A 19,817-nucleotide genomic window follows, 5' to 3' on the forward strand; every position below is an offset into this window, starting at 1 on the left:
ACTGATTCTCAAGGTTATTGTAGAGCTTGCTGCCATGCGGGCTCTTGATTTAATATTCAGTACTAGTTGCACATCAGAAGCCGCATGAGACCCTGTCAGGAGCCGATTACTTAGTAATCGGCTCCTGACCCTGTAGTAAATTTTGCTAAGTTTGAAAATTATATTTTGGGATGCAACACAGAAAAGCGGCATACCTTAATATAAGAAACTTCGTTACTTCTACTGGAGTTTATCATTTTACATTTGAAAATTCTACACATCCCACACAGCTCACCCCTGACAGACAAGCTTTGTCGAAATGTTTGGTTGCTATGACATCATCAATAATAGAAACATTTGTCAAGGTCACAATTGTCGTCACGTGACGTAGCCGACATGGCGGCCGAAACGTTCAATGTGGTCAGTTTGGAAAGACCGTGGAAACGTGATTATAAGCTCTGGTTAGAATTATCCTTTTTTATGTGATAGGTTAATGTCTGTTACAATGAATCGGAGTGGTTTATCATTAGCTTCTTCCAGTTTTTCGCGTGGAACTGGTGGTGCTATGAAAACTTCATATTCGCGTCCAGTTGCTGGTAGTACTACATCATCTTCTTCTTTTTCCTCTACAAGAACCTCTAAACCGCCTAGCCGAAGCCTTCCTTACGGGCCCGGCCCGACACTGCCAAATCGACCTACGATCGACCACGGGAAGTTTAAATTTATTGCGTCCCACTCTGGTACAAGCACATCACGGGAAGGAACTTCACATGTTAATAGTTGTCATCGACCTAGTGCAAAAAACTCTGCAACGACCCAAAGAAAAGCTTCAGATGACTCTGGATACGGGAGAAGTGGAAAGGATTATACATATGCTAGTAATTTTGAATATGGTAGTTTGGCTGGCCGAAAATCAAAATCATTTTCCCAGCTATATTCTAAGGATAAATCTATCGATTCGTCCCCTTATTACCGGACTCGGACTGAGTCGGTTTCTAACCGTGGAGTTAGCGAGAAGATGGGGTCACATCACACCTCACAAAGAAGTACTGAACGCGATTATTTGAGCTCTAAACACTGTGCTAATACTAATACTAGACAAAGTTTATATCAATCAACAACACACTCAGACTTCAGAGATCCCAAGGCCGAAGACAGTAGTACTAGGACCTCATTCACCAAACCTGCATATTCGCGTACACTGGACAGAGACACCGGATATGGTAACAAAAACAATGTTAACATCATTGATGTTGAAAAATCTCGTAAAGCTACCATTACTGCTTCTCCAGCTGATCTCAAATGCTCAAGAAGATCATCGTTAAGTTCATCGAATAATTCATCTCCTTCGGTAAGTGAGTGGATGAGCTTATGTTTATAAGATATGGACAGTGTGCAAGTTTATTTGTTTAGAACGTACACTTATCGCATTTCTAAATGGAGTGATAGTGATATAACTAATCAATTAATTGGGCATAAATATTTGTGCCAATTTATTGATGTTGTTAGATGTAATATAAATTAGCAAACCCGCAAGTGTAAAAAGTGATTTTTTTGCAAGATATATCTTTGCCACTGGATAAGTAACTTTAAGGTTTTGTTGATGTGGTTTTATAATGTTTGTTTGGCATGGTGCTATGCACACTGCTTGAACCAAATCTTTCATGGAGCAAAATGCTGGTGAGATAAAATCACCTGTTCTTACAGCAGTTCTCAATACTGACTGGTGTGTACGCTTCCTTTGCGCTTGGTTGACCTTAGTCAAGTTTGACCTTGCCAAAATTATTTTCAATGTATGATAGGAAATCGTGCAAAAAGGAGCTGGAAGATAGCTTTTCCCATAAATCACTGTCAGAAGCTAACTTCCAAGCTAGTGTAAACTGAAAGATTATGCTTTTGTAAAAAAAGACGTCTGAATTTGAAGGATTGAATTTCACTGCACAAGAATGAAATAGAATGTGCATCAAATAATCCTTATTATTCAAAGCAAATTTTTCTTTCTTTTCATTGGCCAAGAGCCCACCACGTGACCTGCAAATAACTGCCTACAAATAATGGTGTGCTCATGTGCAATGCCGTCCAACAGTGTTTGGCAGCAAATAATATTCTGCTCATGCGTAAAGGAAACCATGCTTTTCTCCTTCTTGTGATCGCTCTTGCATGAAAATGGCAGATCACTTCGCTTCCTGAGGATATTCATTAACAAAACAAACTTGGTGATCAAATGATAAAACAATTATTGAACTCGGTTATTGCAAAATATCATGATTTGTCAATGTCTTGCAGATCAATTATTTGATCTGCTCGCCACAGACAAATCACGATATTTTGCTCAACCTTGTCCAATAATTGTTAATTGTTTGTCATATGCACTGTAAACTTTTATTACTGAATGAAACCCTTTTTAAACTGTTAATTACCAGAGTATTATAAGTTTTTTTTTTTAAATAATATAAAACTTTTTCTAGCCTTTTAAACTTTTTCTTATCATTGGTGATTTTACTGCTATTGATATAGCAGGACTTTTTTGAAAATAATTTTTTAAAAATGTAAAGTTTATTTGTCATTGAGAACTGTTGTAAACTTGTTGATATATAGGTATAGGGTAACTTCCCTCCTCCTCAAAAATATTCACTGGTACTTAGCATTTTAAGGTTTTTCTGGGACACCCAGTAACTGTTTTGCTTGGTCGACAGTGTATAAGAGTCTAAAAGACACTGATCTGTTCAAGGACCTGTCGCTCAGATAGTTATTTTAGCTAAATGTAACCACTAACACTGTAATTTTGCATTCATAACACTATAATAATATTAGGGCTTCTTTTTTCTTCTCTTTTGTTATTTAGATGGACTTGCCAGAGTGAATTATTTGCTCAGTTATGCTGATGATAATTTTGTTGACAATAATAAATTGAAAAAACATCACAGTTTAGATGTAAATCCAGATTGAATAAATGGCCAAGTTAGAGGACAAAAAATAATTATTTAAAACAATGGTTAAGTTGTGTTTGAAAATAACTAGGTTAAAAAAACAAACAAACAAACAGAAATAATTAACATGTTTATGCATGCTCAGTAAATCTTTGCTTTATTTTAATTAAATTTTCAACAATTATTGGAAAATTTCCAAAATACAGTGTGTAACGTTAAGTGGGGAAATTGAACAATTTGAACATGCACAGTTTTTGCTGTCAGATTTTCAATAATGATAATGGTATACATATTTTATTGTAAGGGTTTGTTTAATATTCTGGTCAAAACCAATGAAATTCAACCTAGTAACAGGTGGTGCTTTTTTAATGCATATTTAAGTATATTTTGCACATTTATTTCTTTATAATTATTATTTTTTTAAAATGTTTGTCTGAAGGTGGTGTAAAAAGCATTTTGCGATAGGTGAAATTGGATTGTAAAGATTTTCAGTGTACTCGTGAAATGACTGTTTTTAAATGCATTTGAATTTAGCTTGCAAGTTTTCCTAGTCCAAATGTTCTTTTGGTTCTTTACACTTGATTATTCAAGATTCTGGGCAAAATAGTGGCTCTTGCAGGCGAATTCATTGTCATTCTAGGAATTTACTCTTGTCTTCTCTGGATATTCTTGGCTAAACGAAGTCAGCATGCCCAAAAAAACATACCATCTTACATTAATAGACAGAAACAGCCTGTCAAGTATTTAAAAAGTTATTTGCATGTTGTGGTGAGTTGATTGTTTTCAAATTTCAAATCATTAAAAAAATGAGAGAAAGTTTTTGTTTTATATTTCAATGATGTCCATTTATGAACAATTATTGTACATGTATTAATGATATAATATTTGTTCTCTTCTCTCACAGCCAACTGGCAGAGGAAATTCTGATGGTCTAGTTGGTTTGCGTAATTTAGGAAATACGGTGAGCATGTAAAATTGTAGGCAAGGAGTTTAATCTGTTCTTTAACAACTGTGTCGCTGAGTGGAGGTGGGTGCCTGGGATGTCCAGGGGCTTCCACCTTTGGCACGGCCAGCCCCTAGACAGAGTTACGCCCCCATGGCTGGCAAACCCACGCCCTCCAGCCATGAGCCCCCACGCCAATGGAACCAGGCACCCGTCACACTGATTTAACAGTGGAAGAATTAAGGGGGGGGGAAGGGATGGGGGTAAAAGAATGATCCAAAGGCTAAACAAAGAGAATGGCCGCCACGAAAACACTGTACTGAGGACATGGAGGTGATGCAAGCAAGGCTGACCACGCTTGAGCCAAATGACTGACCGCTGACCACGCTCGTGCTCCTTTTTGTTAACTCTGTTAAATAAATATTTATTTAACCTCATAAAAAGCTTATGAAAAATAGTAAAAGAATTTATGCTGGTCCTGATTTTTCAGTAAAGGTTGACAGATGAGCTTAAAACAAACAAACTATTATCATGATGCATACAACAAAAGAAACAATTTGGGGCAAAATTTTACGAGCAGTTTTTGTCTCAGGTGACTAAAACTTGTAAAGCACTCTTTTTGGCACTCAGTATAATGAGTAATATTTGTCATGTGCAACATTTTCCGTCAGCTTTGATACTGCTTGTTTTGGACGTGGAAAATCTAAGAAACGCTTGTCCTAATGGACAAGCAAAACAGAAAACCTTTGCTGGCCCTGGTGGTGGTGGTGGTGATTGTCTAAATTGTTTCATTGTACTTTTTTCCAACCAAAAATTTCTATGTCTGTTCTCTTTTCAGTGTTTTATGAATTCTATTCTTCAATGTCTAAGTCACACACGACTTTTAACGAATCAGTTGTTGAGGGGTAGTCACACAAAGAAAATCAACAGTAGTAGTGGCATGAAAGGAAAGCTTATACACGGTATGTAAATGTCAAATTGGTTAGGCCTATAGGATAGGTCTATACCCACCCCTTGGAGAGTAATTGGAAAAGTACTAAATGAGAAGTATTTAACTCTTTATACCACAGTGAATGATGGCTCTATGGTTAAGTTGGGTCTAATTTTTGAGTCTCTCCATGAAATCCCAAAGTGTGACCATAAGCTTCTGAGCAGTACTTTCCTGTGGTATTCTTTGTTATGTTGCACAAGGTGATTCAAACTTTTGAGTCTGTGGTTGAAATCCTAATGTGTGACTATTCAAATGAAACCTCTTCAGGAGTATGCTCACATGGTGCTTTTCAGTTTTTTCTCAATTTTTACAACTTGAAATTTGGATTTTTTCGAGTCTTGATTTAGCCCACTTCTGGGATTGAAACAATTAACCTATACTGGGTTTGTCTGACTGTGTGTGTGTGTGTGAGAGCCCAATAAAGCTTTATTTGTTTATTTTATTTCCAGAAAGAAGGGGTAGTAGGGTATGGATACTTTCTGCTTCAATCTTCATGATTAAAGGCCAGCAACTAACTAAGTGATCTTTTTTTTGACAGCATTTGCAGACCTGCTTAAATCAATGTGGAAGCCAGGGAATAGTGATGCTGTATCACCACACACATTCAAGACTCAAATCCAACGATTTGCACCACGATTTGTTGGTTACAAGTGAGTTTTTCTCTTGTGTGTGTCTCCAGTTACTCAAGAAGCTGCACAATGCGCCAGGGCTGTCAGATTTCGAGTTGCTAGGTATATGCCAATGGCAGGAAATTGAACAGCGAAGAAGTTCTTTATGTTCATGTTTTATTTTTCTTTAATTTTGTGGATGTTGCTTATAGTAGCTAAGGGAAGTCACTATGTCTGGCTGCCAGCAACAACCCTGATGCACCCAGATTCTTTTTTGAGGTGGATAAAAATTTCCAAACCTTTTCATTATTTTGTAAACTAGGGTTTAGGGTGTGTGAAAACAAGCAATAGGTCAAACTTACGCATTTGTGAAACTTGTAAATAATTTATTTGTGGTTTCGTTATTGTTTATAGTCAACAAGATGCCCAGGAGTTTTTACGCTTTCTTTTGGAAGGCCTGCATGATGACTTGAATCAAGTCAAATCCAAACCAAAGTACACACCTTGTGAATTTGACTATAAGCTCAGGTAAAATTTCTTTTAATCTAAAGTGAAATTAGTAGGTGATAAGTACCATATGGTATATGTCTGGATTTTTTGTGAACATTGCGATCTTCCAACGTTTGAAATAATAATATTATTAGCTCCTGTGAAAATATACTTCCTTAAAAGAAAAACTTAAAAAATAAACAGCAAATTGTAACTCCTCAGTCTCTTTTACATAACCAGTTACAAACTAGGTGTCAACCTTTTCTTTTCAATGAATTGAAGATACTCGATGAACACTTTTTGCATCTCAAAGTTACTTTTTAGGGAAGTTATCTGTTAGATCAGCTCACTTGACAGCCTGGAGCCACAGGGGAATTGGAGGTCGAATTCAAATTCCAGAGACATATTTGCAAGCTCTGCTTCCTTTTCCCACCTTGCTGCCTGACCCCCCTGGAGAGCTTGCTTGCAGGCTACTACAAGACTTTAGTGTGACCAGTTTTGGTTACTAACAGCAGCTTTACTTGTGTGCCTCACTGATCTAATTCTTAACAATGTAGTCTTTTCTAGCCTAGCCTATGGTCAGACCCAATTAATAAGGAAACTGGGCCAGAGGTAGTTTGAAATGTCATATGTCTCCACCCCCATGTGTTAGGGGGTCGAGATGTGTGGCTTTTCAGACTAGGTCAGAGAAAGTGAATTTAGAGAAAATGTAAGTGCTTTCTTTTCCCAGCGACAAAGCATTTACTGTCTGCAGTAATATAGTGTCTGTATTAACAGGTGTCCATCAAGCAGAGTTTGACTACACAGCCATCTTTCATTGCCCCCTACTACTCAGCTGGGGAGCAGTAAGAGGCAGCTGTATGATTCTTAGGCTAGGAAAAAACTAACATTTAAGTTTTCTGTTGTCACTTTTAGTCATAAAGAGAATGCAGAAAAGTCATGGAAAAGCTATATTTCCCGGGACAACAGTTTGATGACTGGTAAGTCATATGTTACCTCTGCATAAGCTACCTTGTATTTACTACACCCCACAACTGGATAATGGATTTGTTATGACATAGTATTTAATTTGAATTTTTTATTCACTCCCAGATTTGTTTGTAGGACAGTTGAAGAGCATGTTAACCTGTTGTACGTGTAATTACACATCAGTTACTTTTGATCCATTTTGGGATCTGTCTTTGCCCATTCCCCGGGTGAGTACAGAAGTTGTTTTTTGAAAGCTTATTATAATAAACAATTAGAACCGTGATGTCAGTGATAACAAAAACAGCAACAACAACGACATAAGGCAAAACGTGAACCCTTCTCTGCAGACCGTTTTTTGCATCTTTTAGTACATTACTCTGCCGTCTGTAATGTGGCGTTATATGGAGGGTGTGAACAAAAGATGCTGATCGTTTTTCTCAAATTAATGTGGATGTAGACTGTGAGCAGTCTTTTTTTCCTTAGTTTTAGTGAGGGGAGTGTATGCGCGCGCGACTGGTGAGACACGAGAAATGGGGCAGACAGTCACGCGCGTGGTCATTTTCAAGTCTAGCGAGTTTACTCGACAGACTAAGAAAAAAGAGAGCCCTTCACCTCTTTGGCTTGGGAAGGTTAAAACAGAAACAATATCCTCTCCCTAGTCCTCAGCTCTATCACTAGCCTTCCAGACTTACCACGACTTGTTGCTGCTTTTACAGCAATCAGGTTCTTTGTCCTACTCTGGAAGAAGGTCGATCGCTTCTGATGATCGAGATAGTGACATCAGAGATTGCATGCTATCTTTCACTAAAGAGGAAGTCTTGGATGGTGATGAGAGACCTGTAAGTTAATTTTTACATCAATGTAAATATGCTTGGATCAATTTAGGTTTCTAGGAAACTGCCCACCTACCCCTCCCCTAAGCCAACATTATCACTTACTTCTCACTTAGGGCAAAATGTTGGCTTAGGGAAGGGGTAGGTGGGCAGTTTCCCCGAAACCTAAATTGATCCCATATGCTTTTACTTATCTGCATGCGTTCTGCTAGGGATATGCGCGCCATTCGATCCTTATTTTTCGTAGATTACCCTGGTTCGCAAGCACCCTGAAAGTCCTTGAAAATTGCAGTTGGTGCTGGAAAGTCCTTGAATTTCAATGCTAGCTTAATAGCTTAACTCAAACTCCAAAGAAAAAAGAGAAAACACAGAAAGACCTTGGGTAAAGTTACTCATGATGTGGAAGAACTAACAAACACAGACTCAAGACTCTTTTTTGCACGGAGTGAAGTCCTTGAAAATTGGGTAATGTGTCCTTGAAAGTTCTTGAAAAGTGCTTGAATTATTTGTTCAAAAAAGGGTACCAACCCTGGATTACCTTAACGAGGTTAATATGCAGGGTTGCAAGTACACTTAATTTTGACTTCTCACAGCCTGGAACCTCAAATTTTGCACTTTTTAATCTCAAGGCAACCTGAGAAAACAGCCTACATTTCGCGATGCCACTTCTAGTTACCCCGCGAAATGACGTCTGAGTAACGATAGTCTGCTACACAGCCGTTTTTAGTGAAGGAGCGTTGCGTGACGACACTAAAAACGGCTGTGTAGCAGAGTAGAGTAACGAGTGCACCTGACAAATTCCACACTGATGATGTGTCACTACCCCGATCTAGGTAGTACTTCTCAGTGGATTTTCGTGTCTCCGACGGCAATTCGCGGGGCTGATCCCGAGGCTATTCTGGCCATGTTAGAACTGTGTAAAGGGTTACACAGTTGTAATTCATCGTTAATATCTTTTAATGAACGATTCTGCAGGTTTTGACCCTTCTCAGCAAGCTCTTTAATTCAAGGTTTGCCTCATGCAGGCCCGGTACCGCCAGCGTTACATGTTTATTAAAACAGTATTTTGTCGTTTTGCCCTAGACTTGTGACAAGTGCAAAGCCAAGAGAAAATCAACGAAGAAATTCTACATCCAGAGATTTCCTCCAATCCTTGTTCTCCGTATCCTTTGTAATCCTTCTATAAGTTTGAAGTAAAGCCAACCTATCACTAACATCTCGCTTCAGGCAAAAAGTTCGGTGAGGGGAGGGGTGGTCGATTTGCAGCGACTATTATTCATAGGGCAACAATGTTGGAACAACGTTGTAACAAAATACGAATCGTCCCATGTAATATCAACTTAGACTGCAAAACAGTCGGTTTTTTCTCAAAATCAGTAAAGAAATCGGCAAAGCGTGGCGTAAGAGTCTTACGCGCGAACTGCGTGAGCCTCAGTCTCCCCAGTCTCACTCTCTGTTTTCAGCCTCGCTCCAGACCTTTTGTTTGACTACTCGCGCGTACTTGAATACGCAAAAATACGGACTGTTTTGCAGTCTAATATCAACTTAACGCTGATAAACAATAGTCAACGCCTACAGTGAAATAAAAGCCCAGAGTTTAGATCGCCGTAGAAGATTTTAAGGACTTAGCCTGTTCCGGGCGTTCAGATAGTAGAGCGCGGAAGAAAAATTTACGAAGAAAAAAAACTTGACTCTCTCCCCATTTACCGCCGTGCTCTACTATCTGAACGCCTGGAACAGGTTATTAAGGACTGCATTAGCATGCTCTGGGATCTCACTTATTATAGAACAAATTTGTTATCTGCTTTGTGTCCTGGTCGGTTTTTACTTTAGGTAGCTGATTGAAAATTGTATAAGTGGTCTTTTTGCATTCAATGTTTTGTCCTTAACAGTATATTGAACAGATTTAAAGCGTTTCTCTGGATTCAGTTTCCGCTCAAAGCTTCAGTCTAATGTAGATTTTCCCATGAAGTTGGATCTTGCAGAGTTCTCTGCCGATCAAGGTAAGATCACTCTGAGGCTCATCAATAACAACCGTTTTGTGAGCAAAATCATCGCATACGCCCTAAACCGCCCCGGAAAAATTATAGCAGCTGCCAAGCGCGCGTGAGCTTATAACTGTTGCCATGCGCAGGGAACAGGTAGCCGAAGAGCACGGGAACCACGCACAACCCAAACGTGCAAGCAGTGTTCTTCACGGGGTCACGCTTGAACACTGCCGCCCGGTTAGTTCAACTGGACGAGCGCCGGTCTACCTACCGAGCGGGAGACTGCGAGTTTAAGCCCTGGCTGAACCACTACTCATTCTTAAGTTCTATAAAGAACCGAGAGGAAAGTACTGGCTGGCTTACTACGTGCGCACGCGTCCTCCAAATGTCTCCCTTCGCCCTAATCGGCGCCTGCTACGAAGGCTGCCCTTATGATTGCATTAACTCAGTCAAAATTGCGTTTTATTTTTCAGAACGCCGGTCAGCGGTTTACTCTCTTTACGCAGTCTCAAATCACTCTGGAAGCACTTATGGAGGTCATTACACAGCTTACTGCAAACATCCAGTAAGCAACGACTGGCATTGCTTTAATGATTCCCGGTAAGGAAGTCGTTGAAATATGTACATTGTGAAATGATTAACACCCAAACACAAAACTCGGCGGCAAAATTACTGCGTGAGAAAGGGGATTTTAATGAAAGGTGGTGGAATGTGTGAGAAACCTTTGAGGTCCCACGAGCTTTTTTAAATGAAATAAGGCTAAAAACCCTTTAAATCATACATGAGAATTGGTTTAAATGCCGCGTTGTTGCCCTCAATCAATTCGAATTTTCATTTTGGAACATTTTACCGTTCCTTTCTTGAATCCTCTCCTCCCTTTGGCTATTGAATGTTGGAAAAAAAAAGAAACTTCTCGTATCTTCCCATTTTGCGCAGAACGTTTGCGTAGCACCAAAAAAGGAACTTCTTTATTTAGTATACGCGTAGGGGGCATGCAGTCATTTCAAAAAAGAAAAGAAAGTGCAAGCAAAAAAAGCATGTGGAAGACAGTTAGCTGTTTAGAGTTTCTGACAACTGAGTCGATCTATTGTAAATGAGGGAGGAAATTCGCAGTGCCTAAGTTTATTCAGGAAATTTTAAGGAACGCTGTCGGGTTCAAAAGGCTAAGCTGATTATTTTTAATAGCAGTCTTGGGTGGGGCTAGTAAAACTTCTAAAAAGTAATTGAATACTGTCCAGTGTGAACAATTGAAGCGGCTAAAGACAACGCAATGGCTGAACAGAACCCGAAGCATCTTAGCCTGCGTAGCAAGCGTTTCCAATCGAGTTATGGCGCGAAATTAGAGCCGGAGCATGTTTCGAGTGCTAAGTAATCAACACTACCAGCCACGCACCAATCAGAAGCTGCGGTCGTGGGCGAACGCAGTTTCTCAAAATCGTGGGGTTTGCGGGCAAGCGTTTCCTTCCTTCCCCTTCCCCTCCGCTGTCATTCCTTTTTTTCGCTGTCGTCCCAACTTTTCTCGACGAACTCGCGCGGAAACGCTTGCTACGCAGGCTAGAAGCATCTACGTACTTTGGTCACGTTCTGTTATCTTATCTTTGTCTTTTTCTTCCTTTTTTTGTAGTGTGGATTCTTTGTCTTCGTCAAGAGTGCGGGGATCTCAAGCCTACATCTTGTTTTACGAGCAAGTGGGAACAAGTCCGCGAGAAAGTAGAAACAAATCTTCTCTCTGATGAAACGTTTTGTGACAAATGCTGGCATTTGTACCACAAAACACATTGTTTTTTTAAGTTGAGGGTTATTACTGATTCATTTTTTAGTACCAAGCAGAGTATACATTAGCACGATTAGTCGGCCTCGCAGCCGTTTTTTGGATGTCACGCAACGCTCCCCCAAAAGAAAAAGTTCTTTTGGGGGAGCCTTGCGTGACATCCAAAAAACGGCTGCGAGGGAGACTAAGTATATATTCGACCACAGAATTCATTTCAGTTCTTGAGGTATTTTGTGAAATTTTATTGTATGGAACTGTGGACATTGGTCTTGTGGTAAAATTATTGTAACAAAGAGTGTTTTGGATGTGGAGTTTGACGATATTTTGACGTTTTGTGGGCGATATTTTTCAAGACCTTTTTTTGTACAAATGCACGTTTTTCTCGGGCAATAAAATTTAAGATCATTTTCATATTTTTCTAGTCAATTTCTGTGAGATAAAAACTTCTTTTGGTATGTAAAGATGAAAGCGTTCAAAATTTCCCTTACTTCCTCAACAGAAATTAACTTCTTCAAGTTGAAATAATAGAAATAAGAAAAAAGAACTATTGCTTGGAACAGTTTGGATCCAGCGAAAGAATGCTGGTTGTTTTCACTTAATAGTTCGCTCATATAACGATAACATTGAAGACTGTTTATATGTAGCCTCTCACGCAGGCGTTGCTCGTTTTTCATCCCTCCGCACAGGAGGGACAAACGAGCTCCCCTAAAAACGCCTACGTGGGAGGCTAGTTTATTTGCGGAAAGGACATTTTTAGTCTGTGATTTCCTAGCCTGTACACAGACGTCGTTTTATTTTTCTTTTCGTCCTTTTGGAAAACATTCGCGTGCCCGAGAGCGCTGGCGGTCAATAAATCCCCCGCGGTTTATTTTCTATCACGCGCGCTGGACAGACTTTCAAGAGAAGATAGAGGGTCTGTGAACAGGCTAGTGATTTCCATGAATAACTAGTAGCAACTCAATTAAGAGCAGAGCATTATACAGTTATTTTTTAACAAACTTATTTGAGGCCTATTCAGGCCACTGTTTTACGTGTATATACTGTATTATAATATAAAACAAATTTCATGGGTAATGTTGCCACAAGTGAAACCAGATGTTTTCCCCTCCTTTGGGCGAAATAGATTATTTATGAGATATGTGTGCATCAATTTTGGTAATATATTTGGATGGAGCGATACAGAGTACATTCATTCGTGAATAAATTATTGCACCAACCATATCTTCGTTGTCTTTTCTTAAGTGGGGATTTTTATCAGCTTGTTACCGGAGTGGACCCGTTGTCATTTGTCAAGAGTCTTTTTTCCACGCTTGAATGTGATTATAAACCACGCTTCAACTTATTTTGTAGACAACACAGGTTATAAACATTTGACATACTCTTTTGGTATGATCTGCCGAAGACAAATTTTTCGCGGATATAAACTTGATATAGCAACTAGTCTTCCAACTCAGCCCTTTTGGTTAGCGTGATGTGGTCAAATCAGACTGGAGAAAAGGCCCCGACCTTCAGTTAGCCTGGGTGCGAGGTTGCATCCCGTCTTACGAGAGCTTCCTCGCCCGCAGGAACCTCCATTTTCTCATCCTCTTAGACCCAGGGGCGGTTAGTCGGGTCGATAAAATGTTCGTGGTGAAAGTTTTCTGTAAGATCGAGACGAGCTCGTCTCGATCTTACAGAAAACATTCAACACGAACATTTTATCGACCCGACTAACCGCCCCTGGGTCTCCGAGGATGCCATTTTCTCTGCATCCCTTTTCTATTCCTTCGCTGCCTTAGCTCCCGTATCCCTTTGCGCCCTCTTCGTAATACTGCAAAGCCTCCACTTACGTGACCGATACATTCTGAATTTTGTTTCACGCAGGCCCTAAGTTCCCCGTTGAGCTGACTCGTGTAACACTGGAAGAGTGAGATGACCTGGGCACTAGACATTTACGCCTGGTTAAATTTCGCGTTGCCATTTTTAGTTCGGGGTTGCCCAACTCATCAATTGACCGAGGCTATCTTTCGTGCTTTCGTACAATGATCCAAATACCTTCACCTGGTGGCTATGACAAGCTAGTGTATGAGCCGCTTTCAGATGATGGGTATACAGAAGGTGCAAACATCAACCTTGAAGACATTGACGAGGAAGACCTTGTCACTATCAAAACGTACGCTTGTGGTGTGAACTATGCCGATGTGTGTATTCGTTGGGGCCTGTACGAGTCAGCAAAGAAATTCGTCGGCTGGCCGATCACTCCTGGTTTTGAATTTAGTGGTGAGGTTGAAAGAAAGGGCAAGAATGTGAAAGAATATGAGATCGGTCAAAAGGTTTTCGGCGTGTCCCTTTTTGGAGGTTACACCGAGAGAATAAGGGTTCCAAAACACCAGATTTTTCCGCTGCCGGACAATTTGGACAGGTACGAAGCAGCAGCATTTCCAACAGTGGCTCTTACTGCTTGGTATGGAATGTTTGAACAGGCCAGACCAAGGCCTGGGAGCTGGGTACTAGTTCACTCTGCAGCTGGAGGGGTGGGGAGTATGCTGGTACAGCTTGCAAAGATCCATGGTTGTCACGTAGTGGGCGTGGTTGGTGCCAGTCATAAAGTTGATCTTGTCAAGAATTTAGGTAAAATAATCTGTTCATGTTGAAACTTCCGCTACCCCTTATCATTGTACAAGCATGTCATGTCATTCATTCGTATGGTGTGTTAATCCCAAATCCTAAATTCTGATCGGGGAATCCTGCATTCTGATTGTCCATATACTAATGTCTTGATCACTTATAGAGAGTGAGTATTCTTGTACAGAAATATAGAAGTGGTGAATGATTAAATCCAGTACATGTGAAGACAAAAAGATTCTTGTTTGAAAATCTGAGACTCAAAAACTTTGAAAGGATCATTTCATGACATCAACTCTGTTACACTTGATCAAACTGAATTATTTTTTGCTTTGTGCATGACCAGGTTGTGACCATGTCATTGACAAATCCAAGAATGATCTCTGGAAAAATGCAGAGTCTTTTTGTCCAAAGGGTTACCAAGTTGTGTTTGATGCAAATGGTGTGGCAACTTTACAGGAAAGCTATAATCATGTGGCCTCAGGAGGCCGACTGGTTATCTATGGTGAGAGCTTTTGTTAAATTATAGTTTCCTTACCTAATTAAGGTGCACTGCAGTATGAAGCACCTATTACTGTTTCTTCTCTTCTTAAATGATGCAATTTGCAAGTACAGGGTTTTTTCCCGGAGGCATAATCACAGGATTACAGAGATGCCAACCTCTGGAGATCTAAAATCTGGAGACTCTCTTTCTTTCACTGCCCTCGGAATTTCAACAACACATGCTCAGGACATAAAACAAATTTTGATGACTGGCTCGCTTTGTGGGCGGGAGGGGGGGGGGATGGGTTTTTGATGTTGGGAGTGTTTCAAAAGAGACAGTCTCCAGATGTTAGATCCCCAGCGATTGGCATCTCTGATACCCCTGGGTGAAGTGGCAGAAAGTAAAGTATCTGAAGTTACAGATTGGTATGGTATTATGAATTTTCTTTTTCGGCAGGTTTTCACACAATGCTGCCCAAATCCAGTGAAAGTGCTAGTGGTGCTATAAGCATGTGGCAGTGGGTAAAGATGGGATGGAACTACAAATCAACACCTGTATTCAACCCTCTTCAGGTATTCCTGCTAACTTTCACAAGCTTACCAGGAATTTTTGATATTGGACTGCAAATAATCAAATCAAAATGCAAATCAAACTGCAAATCATCTTCACTACTTCGCAACATCAAAGATTTTAATATAACAAAGAGATTGCTCGCAGTGCCTGTAGTGCCTTGCTTTGCCAGTAAAATCAAGATGCTGGCAAATTTACTGTCAATTCTGTCATTCCGCCAAATTCAACAGCATTTTTCACTAAACTGGGCATTTGTGTCGGTTAACTTTTACTGGCTGTTCTTCACCCATTCTGCTCTTTCCCTTGTTTCCACCTGACATCTTTTCAATGAGATGGGTGTATGTCTTTCTTCTGCATGGGGATTCATCGGTGTGGCACCAAAATGTAAGGTTTTTTGAATCCTTTTGGTGTGCAGTTGAGTATAGACTTTAGTCAGTCAGTGGCCTGCAAGTAACCTTTTTTGAGGACCCTGGTGGCTTCCCCTCTTTCCTTACCCACCCCCATACCCTCATGAGAGCTTGTTCACGGGCTAGCCATTTGGGTCTGTAATAAGTAAGGAATTGTGCTGCCTGGAAATAGGGGTCTGGATTGGTCTGCATTTGGTTATGTTTCTTATTGCATGTATTGGTCTAAAATATGATCTCCATTAAAAATATACAGCATTTGTGTATAAACGGTTTTCGTTTATAATTTGTCTCAAGACTGTCACTAAGATATTGATTACAACGTTTCAACTGCATACTGCAGGTCTTCATCAAGCGATAGTGTCCACCATGGTTGTTTGTGATTGGTGTATCATGAACCTTGCCCATGGTTGGCAGGTTTCAATCCAAATTATTTGTATTTGCCTTTCGTCTCTTCAGATGACTAATGAGAACAAAAGTGTCATGGCGTTCAACCTCAGCTTTCTCTTTGATCAGCGAGAACTGCTCAAGGAAAGTATGGCACAACTTCTTGGCTGGGTGAAAGAAGGCCGGCTGAAAGTCACCAAGGTTACAAAGTATCCGCTGAAGGAGGCAGGAAAGGCGCATAAGGATTTAGAATCAGGGCAGACAGTGGGAAAACTTGTTCTCACTATGGACGATTTTGAGCTCAAGATGAGTGAAGGATGTGAAGACAAAAACTGACGAGGCGTCAAACTGATTTACAATAATAAGCACAAGGATAATGAGTGGATTCTTAACTTCTTTAGTAGTAGAAGAGGCGGAGAAACTTCTGAGACGCTGAAAATCGCCTCCCGCCAGAAGACGCAACGTTGGGGAGCCCCTTTCTGCACGCTTACATATCCCCTGCGCTTGTTTATCTTTGAGATAGAATGCTTGCTTTTTTTTTAATAAATTATTTTATGATTTTTTTTTCCCGGCGGAAAAATGAACTATTTGTACCGAAGAAAATTGTGAAAACAATATCTATAAATTATATTACATTTAAGAGGATATAAAAAAGAATCTTTTATTGAATGAAGCAAGCGTAAAAACATCATAATTTCTCTGTGTACACAGTCGACAATTTGTTATGGTCTTCAGCGCTCGCTCCATTTTCCAGAGTTTTTTATATGACATAAATATCAACCAGTGATAAAGCGTTTTTAAGGTGCCGGGAACTCCTAAACACGGTGCAATGAGCAAACAGCTAGAATAAGTTTCAAATGGAAAGAAAAATTCCATTGTTCATCAGGGCGGCGCAGGAAATAATAGCGTATTCCAGTCTCCGAGATAGTTGGGTCCTCGAAAATGAGAAAGCTCGAACCCGAAAATAAGACAGGAGGCACCCCAGCTATCGCCCCAGTCCTTTTAGTTTTCCCAGATCACGCGCTCATATTTTCGTGTGCCTTTCGCTTATGCGTCATCTTAACCTGGGACCAAGCTCCGCATTGGGGGGAAAAGGGAGAAAAAAAATTGGCGTGCGCAGACCACCGCTTGACTCGCTTTGCTCGCCAATATTTTTCCTATTTCACCCCGTTTTTGTCCTTTTCCTCCCCACCGGCGGAACCTGGTCCCAGGTTAGCGTCATCCCTACTATTTAAGGAGAAGCGAAGTACCGCCCTTACCATGCGCTCTCGCTTATCGTGCGCCTGCTACGCAGGCTAAAACGGTGTAAAGCACTTAGCTCCTTTGATATAAGCGGAGTGACAAGTACATTTATCATTGTGCGAGAGAAACGCAATTTTAGTGTTTCGACACTTTTGAATAGTTTTCTTTAAGCCTTTACAGCAGTTAAAGACACTATTTTCCCCTAAGAGATCGTCTGCTCGTACTAGGAGCAGCCATAGACTTAAGCCTCTTTAAACCCACTGTAAGAAAGATGTGTTCAAGTTTTCCTTTTTTCTTAAGAACTGCTAAATACTGGACTCAGCTCCTCCCCGATACGTCGTATTTCGTCCCTTGAAAAATGTCAGAACTACCTTAGTTATTTTATTTTTATTTTTATTCTACTTATTGTTGTACGTAATTTTTACTTATATAGTTTTCAAGTAGCTGGTCTGTTGCCTAACCGGCTTTTACCGACTTAATGGAGATGATGATGATGATGATGATGATGAGAGCGCGTGTGAAACTAAACCCCACGGGAGGTGCCCCGTCTCGTAAAATTCATCGAAACCAAAAAGTCAAAACCTCTGTGCCAGGCTATCTAAAGCCAGACTAAGAGACTCTACGCAAAATCTTCGTAATTCCACAGTCTGTTACTTCAGTACTAGTATTAGAATTTACGTCAATAAAACTGACGCTTTCGTATGCATGATCACATTATATACATCTGAACCTTTACAACGGTTGTTCAGAATTAAAGTTATGTAAGGCCAGATTTATGAAATAATTTTTTCAAAGGTTAAATTTCCATAAAGGTTCTTAAGGCACTGAAATGTGTCTTTCAAACCTTGAAGAGATACCTCTTTAAAACGTAGCGTATTTCCTCGAATACATGTAACAGCCTCGTGTAATTCCCCATTTGTGGCTTTATAATTCCCAATGCATGCCCTATTTACTCCAAGGACATTGCATAAACTTATTCTTTCCCAATCGGCACAGCTAAAAGAAGAATATACATCCTTCATTTCTCAGATCTGGTTCGGAAGTCCTTTTCAGCTCAGTGACTGCGAAAAATGTGAAGGCATAATTATTGTTTAGTACCCTCAGGCGAGGATGTTGCAAACGTTTGAATAGGTCACTGGAAAATTATAACGCAGTTGCTTTTTGAAACAGTTCATTCTATTATTGCTTTTAGAGAGAGTGAAAATAGAATAAAAGTTTAAATGACTAGAGTAATTTTGCCGTAGGATGTTACGTGAAATCAGTGTAAAACGTTCGGCTTCGCTGAATTCCAGAATCTCTGAGAACCATGGCCACAGAATATTATTTGATGCCGATCAAAGAGTGCTTTCGTTTATGTGTTTACAGAACAATAGGGTTAATGAACAAAACGACTTCTTTACGATGGCTTTTCTTTTCTGCACCAATCCTTGACTTCAAACGCGAATTTCGCGGAAAGTTTGTAACAAACAAATCGATCGTTTCCATGAGAACGCCTTAGACGTGACGTCACGGAATGAAATCAACGTGATCTCGCGAAAAGAACGAATTTTCATTACAAAACATTCATCCGGATTTATTCTTCTAATTGAGGAATACTTCATAACTTAATCAAGAGGCACACTCCTTGAATTGTTGTAGTACTGAAAACCGTGAATTTTGCAGAAATCAGTGTCTTTTTAGTGAATGTTTTCTAAGCCGAGTGACTGTTTGGAGGTTTTTTCCTCCGTTCAACATGTCAACTAATTTGCTTCTTGCTGAGTGCAGCTGGAATTTCTGCAGACAGCAGTTGTTGCGGGCAACAAATTTATAATTACGGTTTCCTTGAGGCTCTTGCCTCGTTCGAGGAACACGACAAGTGTTAAAAATGTGGATTTTAAACATGATAAACTCTAGTATTCCAAGGAGCGGGAATCTGCGAGCCAGTGTTCTTATCGTGTTTGGATTACTTCTTGTCTGTTTCACCGGTGAGATAAAAATCCACTTATTGAAGCTTGTGCCCTGACTTTTGTGCCTATTACAAAACGACGTCTTTGTTTCATTGGGAGATCTCAATACTCGATCTTAATACGATTTGTTTCTGTTATTTCGCAGATTTAGCAGGCGCAGCTTGTGATTGTGAGACTGAATGTTCTTGTAGTAAAAGCAACTGCACGGCGGGGGAATATTGGTCTGGAGCTGGTTGTGTAGAATGCCCAGCCGGACACTTGTAAGTGTAAACGATCAGTATTCTTATATTTAACCCTACATTGGAATTATTAAGTCTTTAATTAGAGAAAAGAACATGCATAAAGGGTTGTGTCGATGTAAGTCTTGCCAAGGTATAACTGGCCGGACATTCTTTGCTGCCAATTTCCTTTCTTTGTATGCTTTGATCTCATGTTGTATTGTGGTCAATGTAGTTGCATAATATCTTGTTTTAATGTCAATTGGATATGAGGTATCTCCTTGAATCTAACGTACGATATTCTGTCGTCTTTTTATTAGCTGTCTTGGGAATGAAACTGCCCCTCAACCTTGCCCAGAAGACACAGAAAACCCAAACACTGGGGCAACTAATTCTTCAGCCTGCACGGTAAGTTTATTATTTGTTCGCAAATTATTGTTTTCATTAGTGTTTCGAAAGGA

The 19,817-nt window shown here is 40.0% G+C and overlaps 3 protein-coding genes across 3 annotated transcripts in view; all 3 read left to right on the forward strand.

The window, feature by feature from the left end:
• Positions 1–375: 375 nt before the first annotated feature.
• Positions 376–11,556, forward strand: LOC140950196 (ubiquitin carboxyl-terminal hydrolase 2-like). The gene is made up of 12 exons (XM_073399397.1): positions 376–1,330; positions 3,814–3,870; positions 4,691–4,814; positions 5,382–5,493; positions 5,866–5,979; positions 6,856–6,920; positions 7,033–7,136; positions 7,626–7,748; positions 8,826–8,904; positions 9,647–9,745; positions 10,204–10,330; positions 11,355–11,556. The coding sequence occupies exons 1-12, from the start codon at positions 473–475 to the stop codon at positions 11,461–11,463; spliced, it is 1,971 nt and encodes a 656-aa protein (XP_073255498.1). The 5' UTR covers positions 376–472; the 3' UTR covers positions 11,464–11,556.
• Positions 11,557–13,518: 1,962 nt separating this feature from the next.
• Positions 13,519–16,497, forward strand: LOC140950370 (synaptic vesicle membrane protein VAT-1 homolog). Its single transcript, XM_073399582.1, has 4 exons — positions 13,519–14,111; positions 14,452–14,610; positions 15,046–15,161; positions 16,023–16,497. Exons 1-4 carry the CDS (start codon positions 13,523–13,525, stop codon positions 16,284–16,286), a joined length of 1,128 nt encoding a protein of 375 aa, XP_073255683.1. The 5' UTR covers positions 13,519–13,522; the 3' UTR covers positions 16,287–16,497.
• A 2,232-nt stretch (positions 16,498–18,729) lies between these two features.
• The window catches only part of LOC140950030 (uncharacterized), a gene marked incomplete at its 3' end in the record, with an annotated part of 79,267 nt that continues 78,179 nt past the window's right edge, over positions 18,730–19,817 (forward strand). The window contains 3 exon segments of the mRNA XM_073399188.1: positions 18,730–19,156; positions 19,284–19,398; positions 19,677–19,764. Coding sequence (XP_073255289.1) covers positions 19,057–19,156; positions 19,284–19,398; positions 19,677–19,764 — 303 coding nt within the window.

Source organism: Porites lutea, chromosome 10 (assembly GCF_958299795.1).
Source record: "Porites lutea chromosome 10, jaPorLute2.1, whole genome shotgun sequence".
NCBI lineage: Eukaryota > Metazoa > Cnidaria > Anthozoa > Scleractinia > Poritidae > Porites > Porites lutea.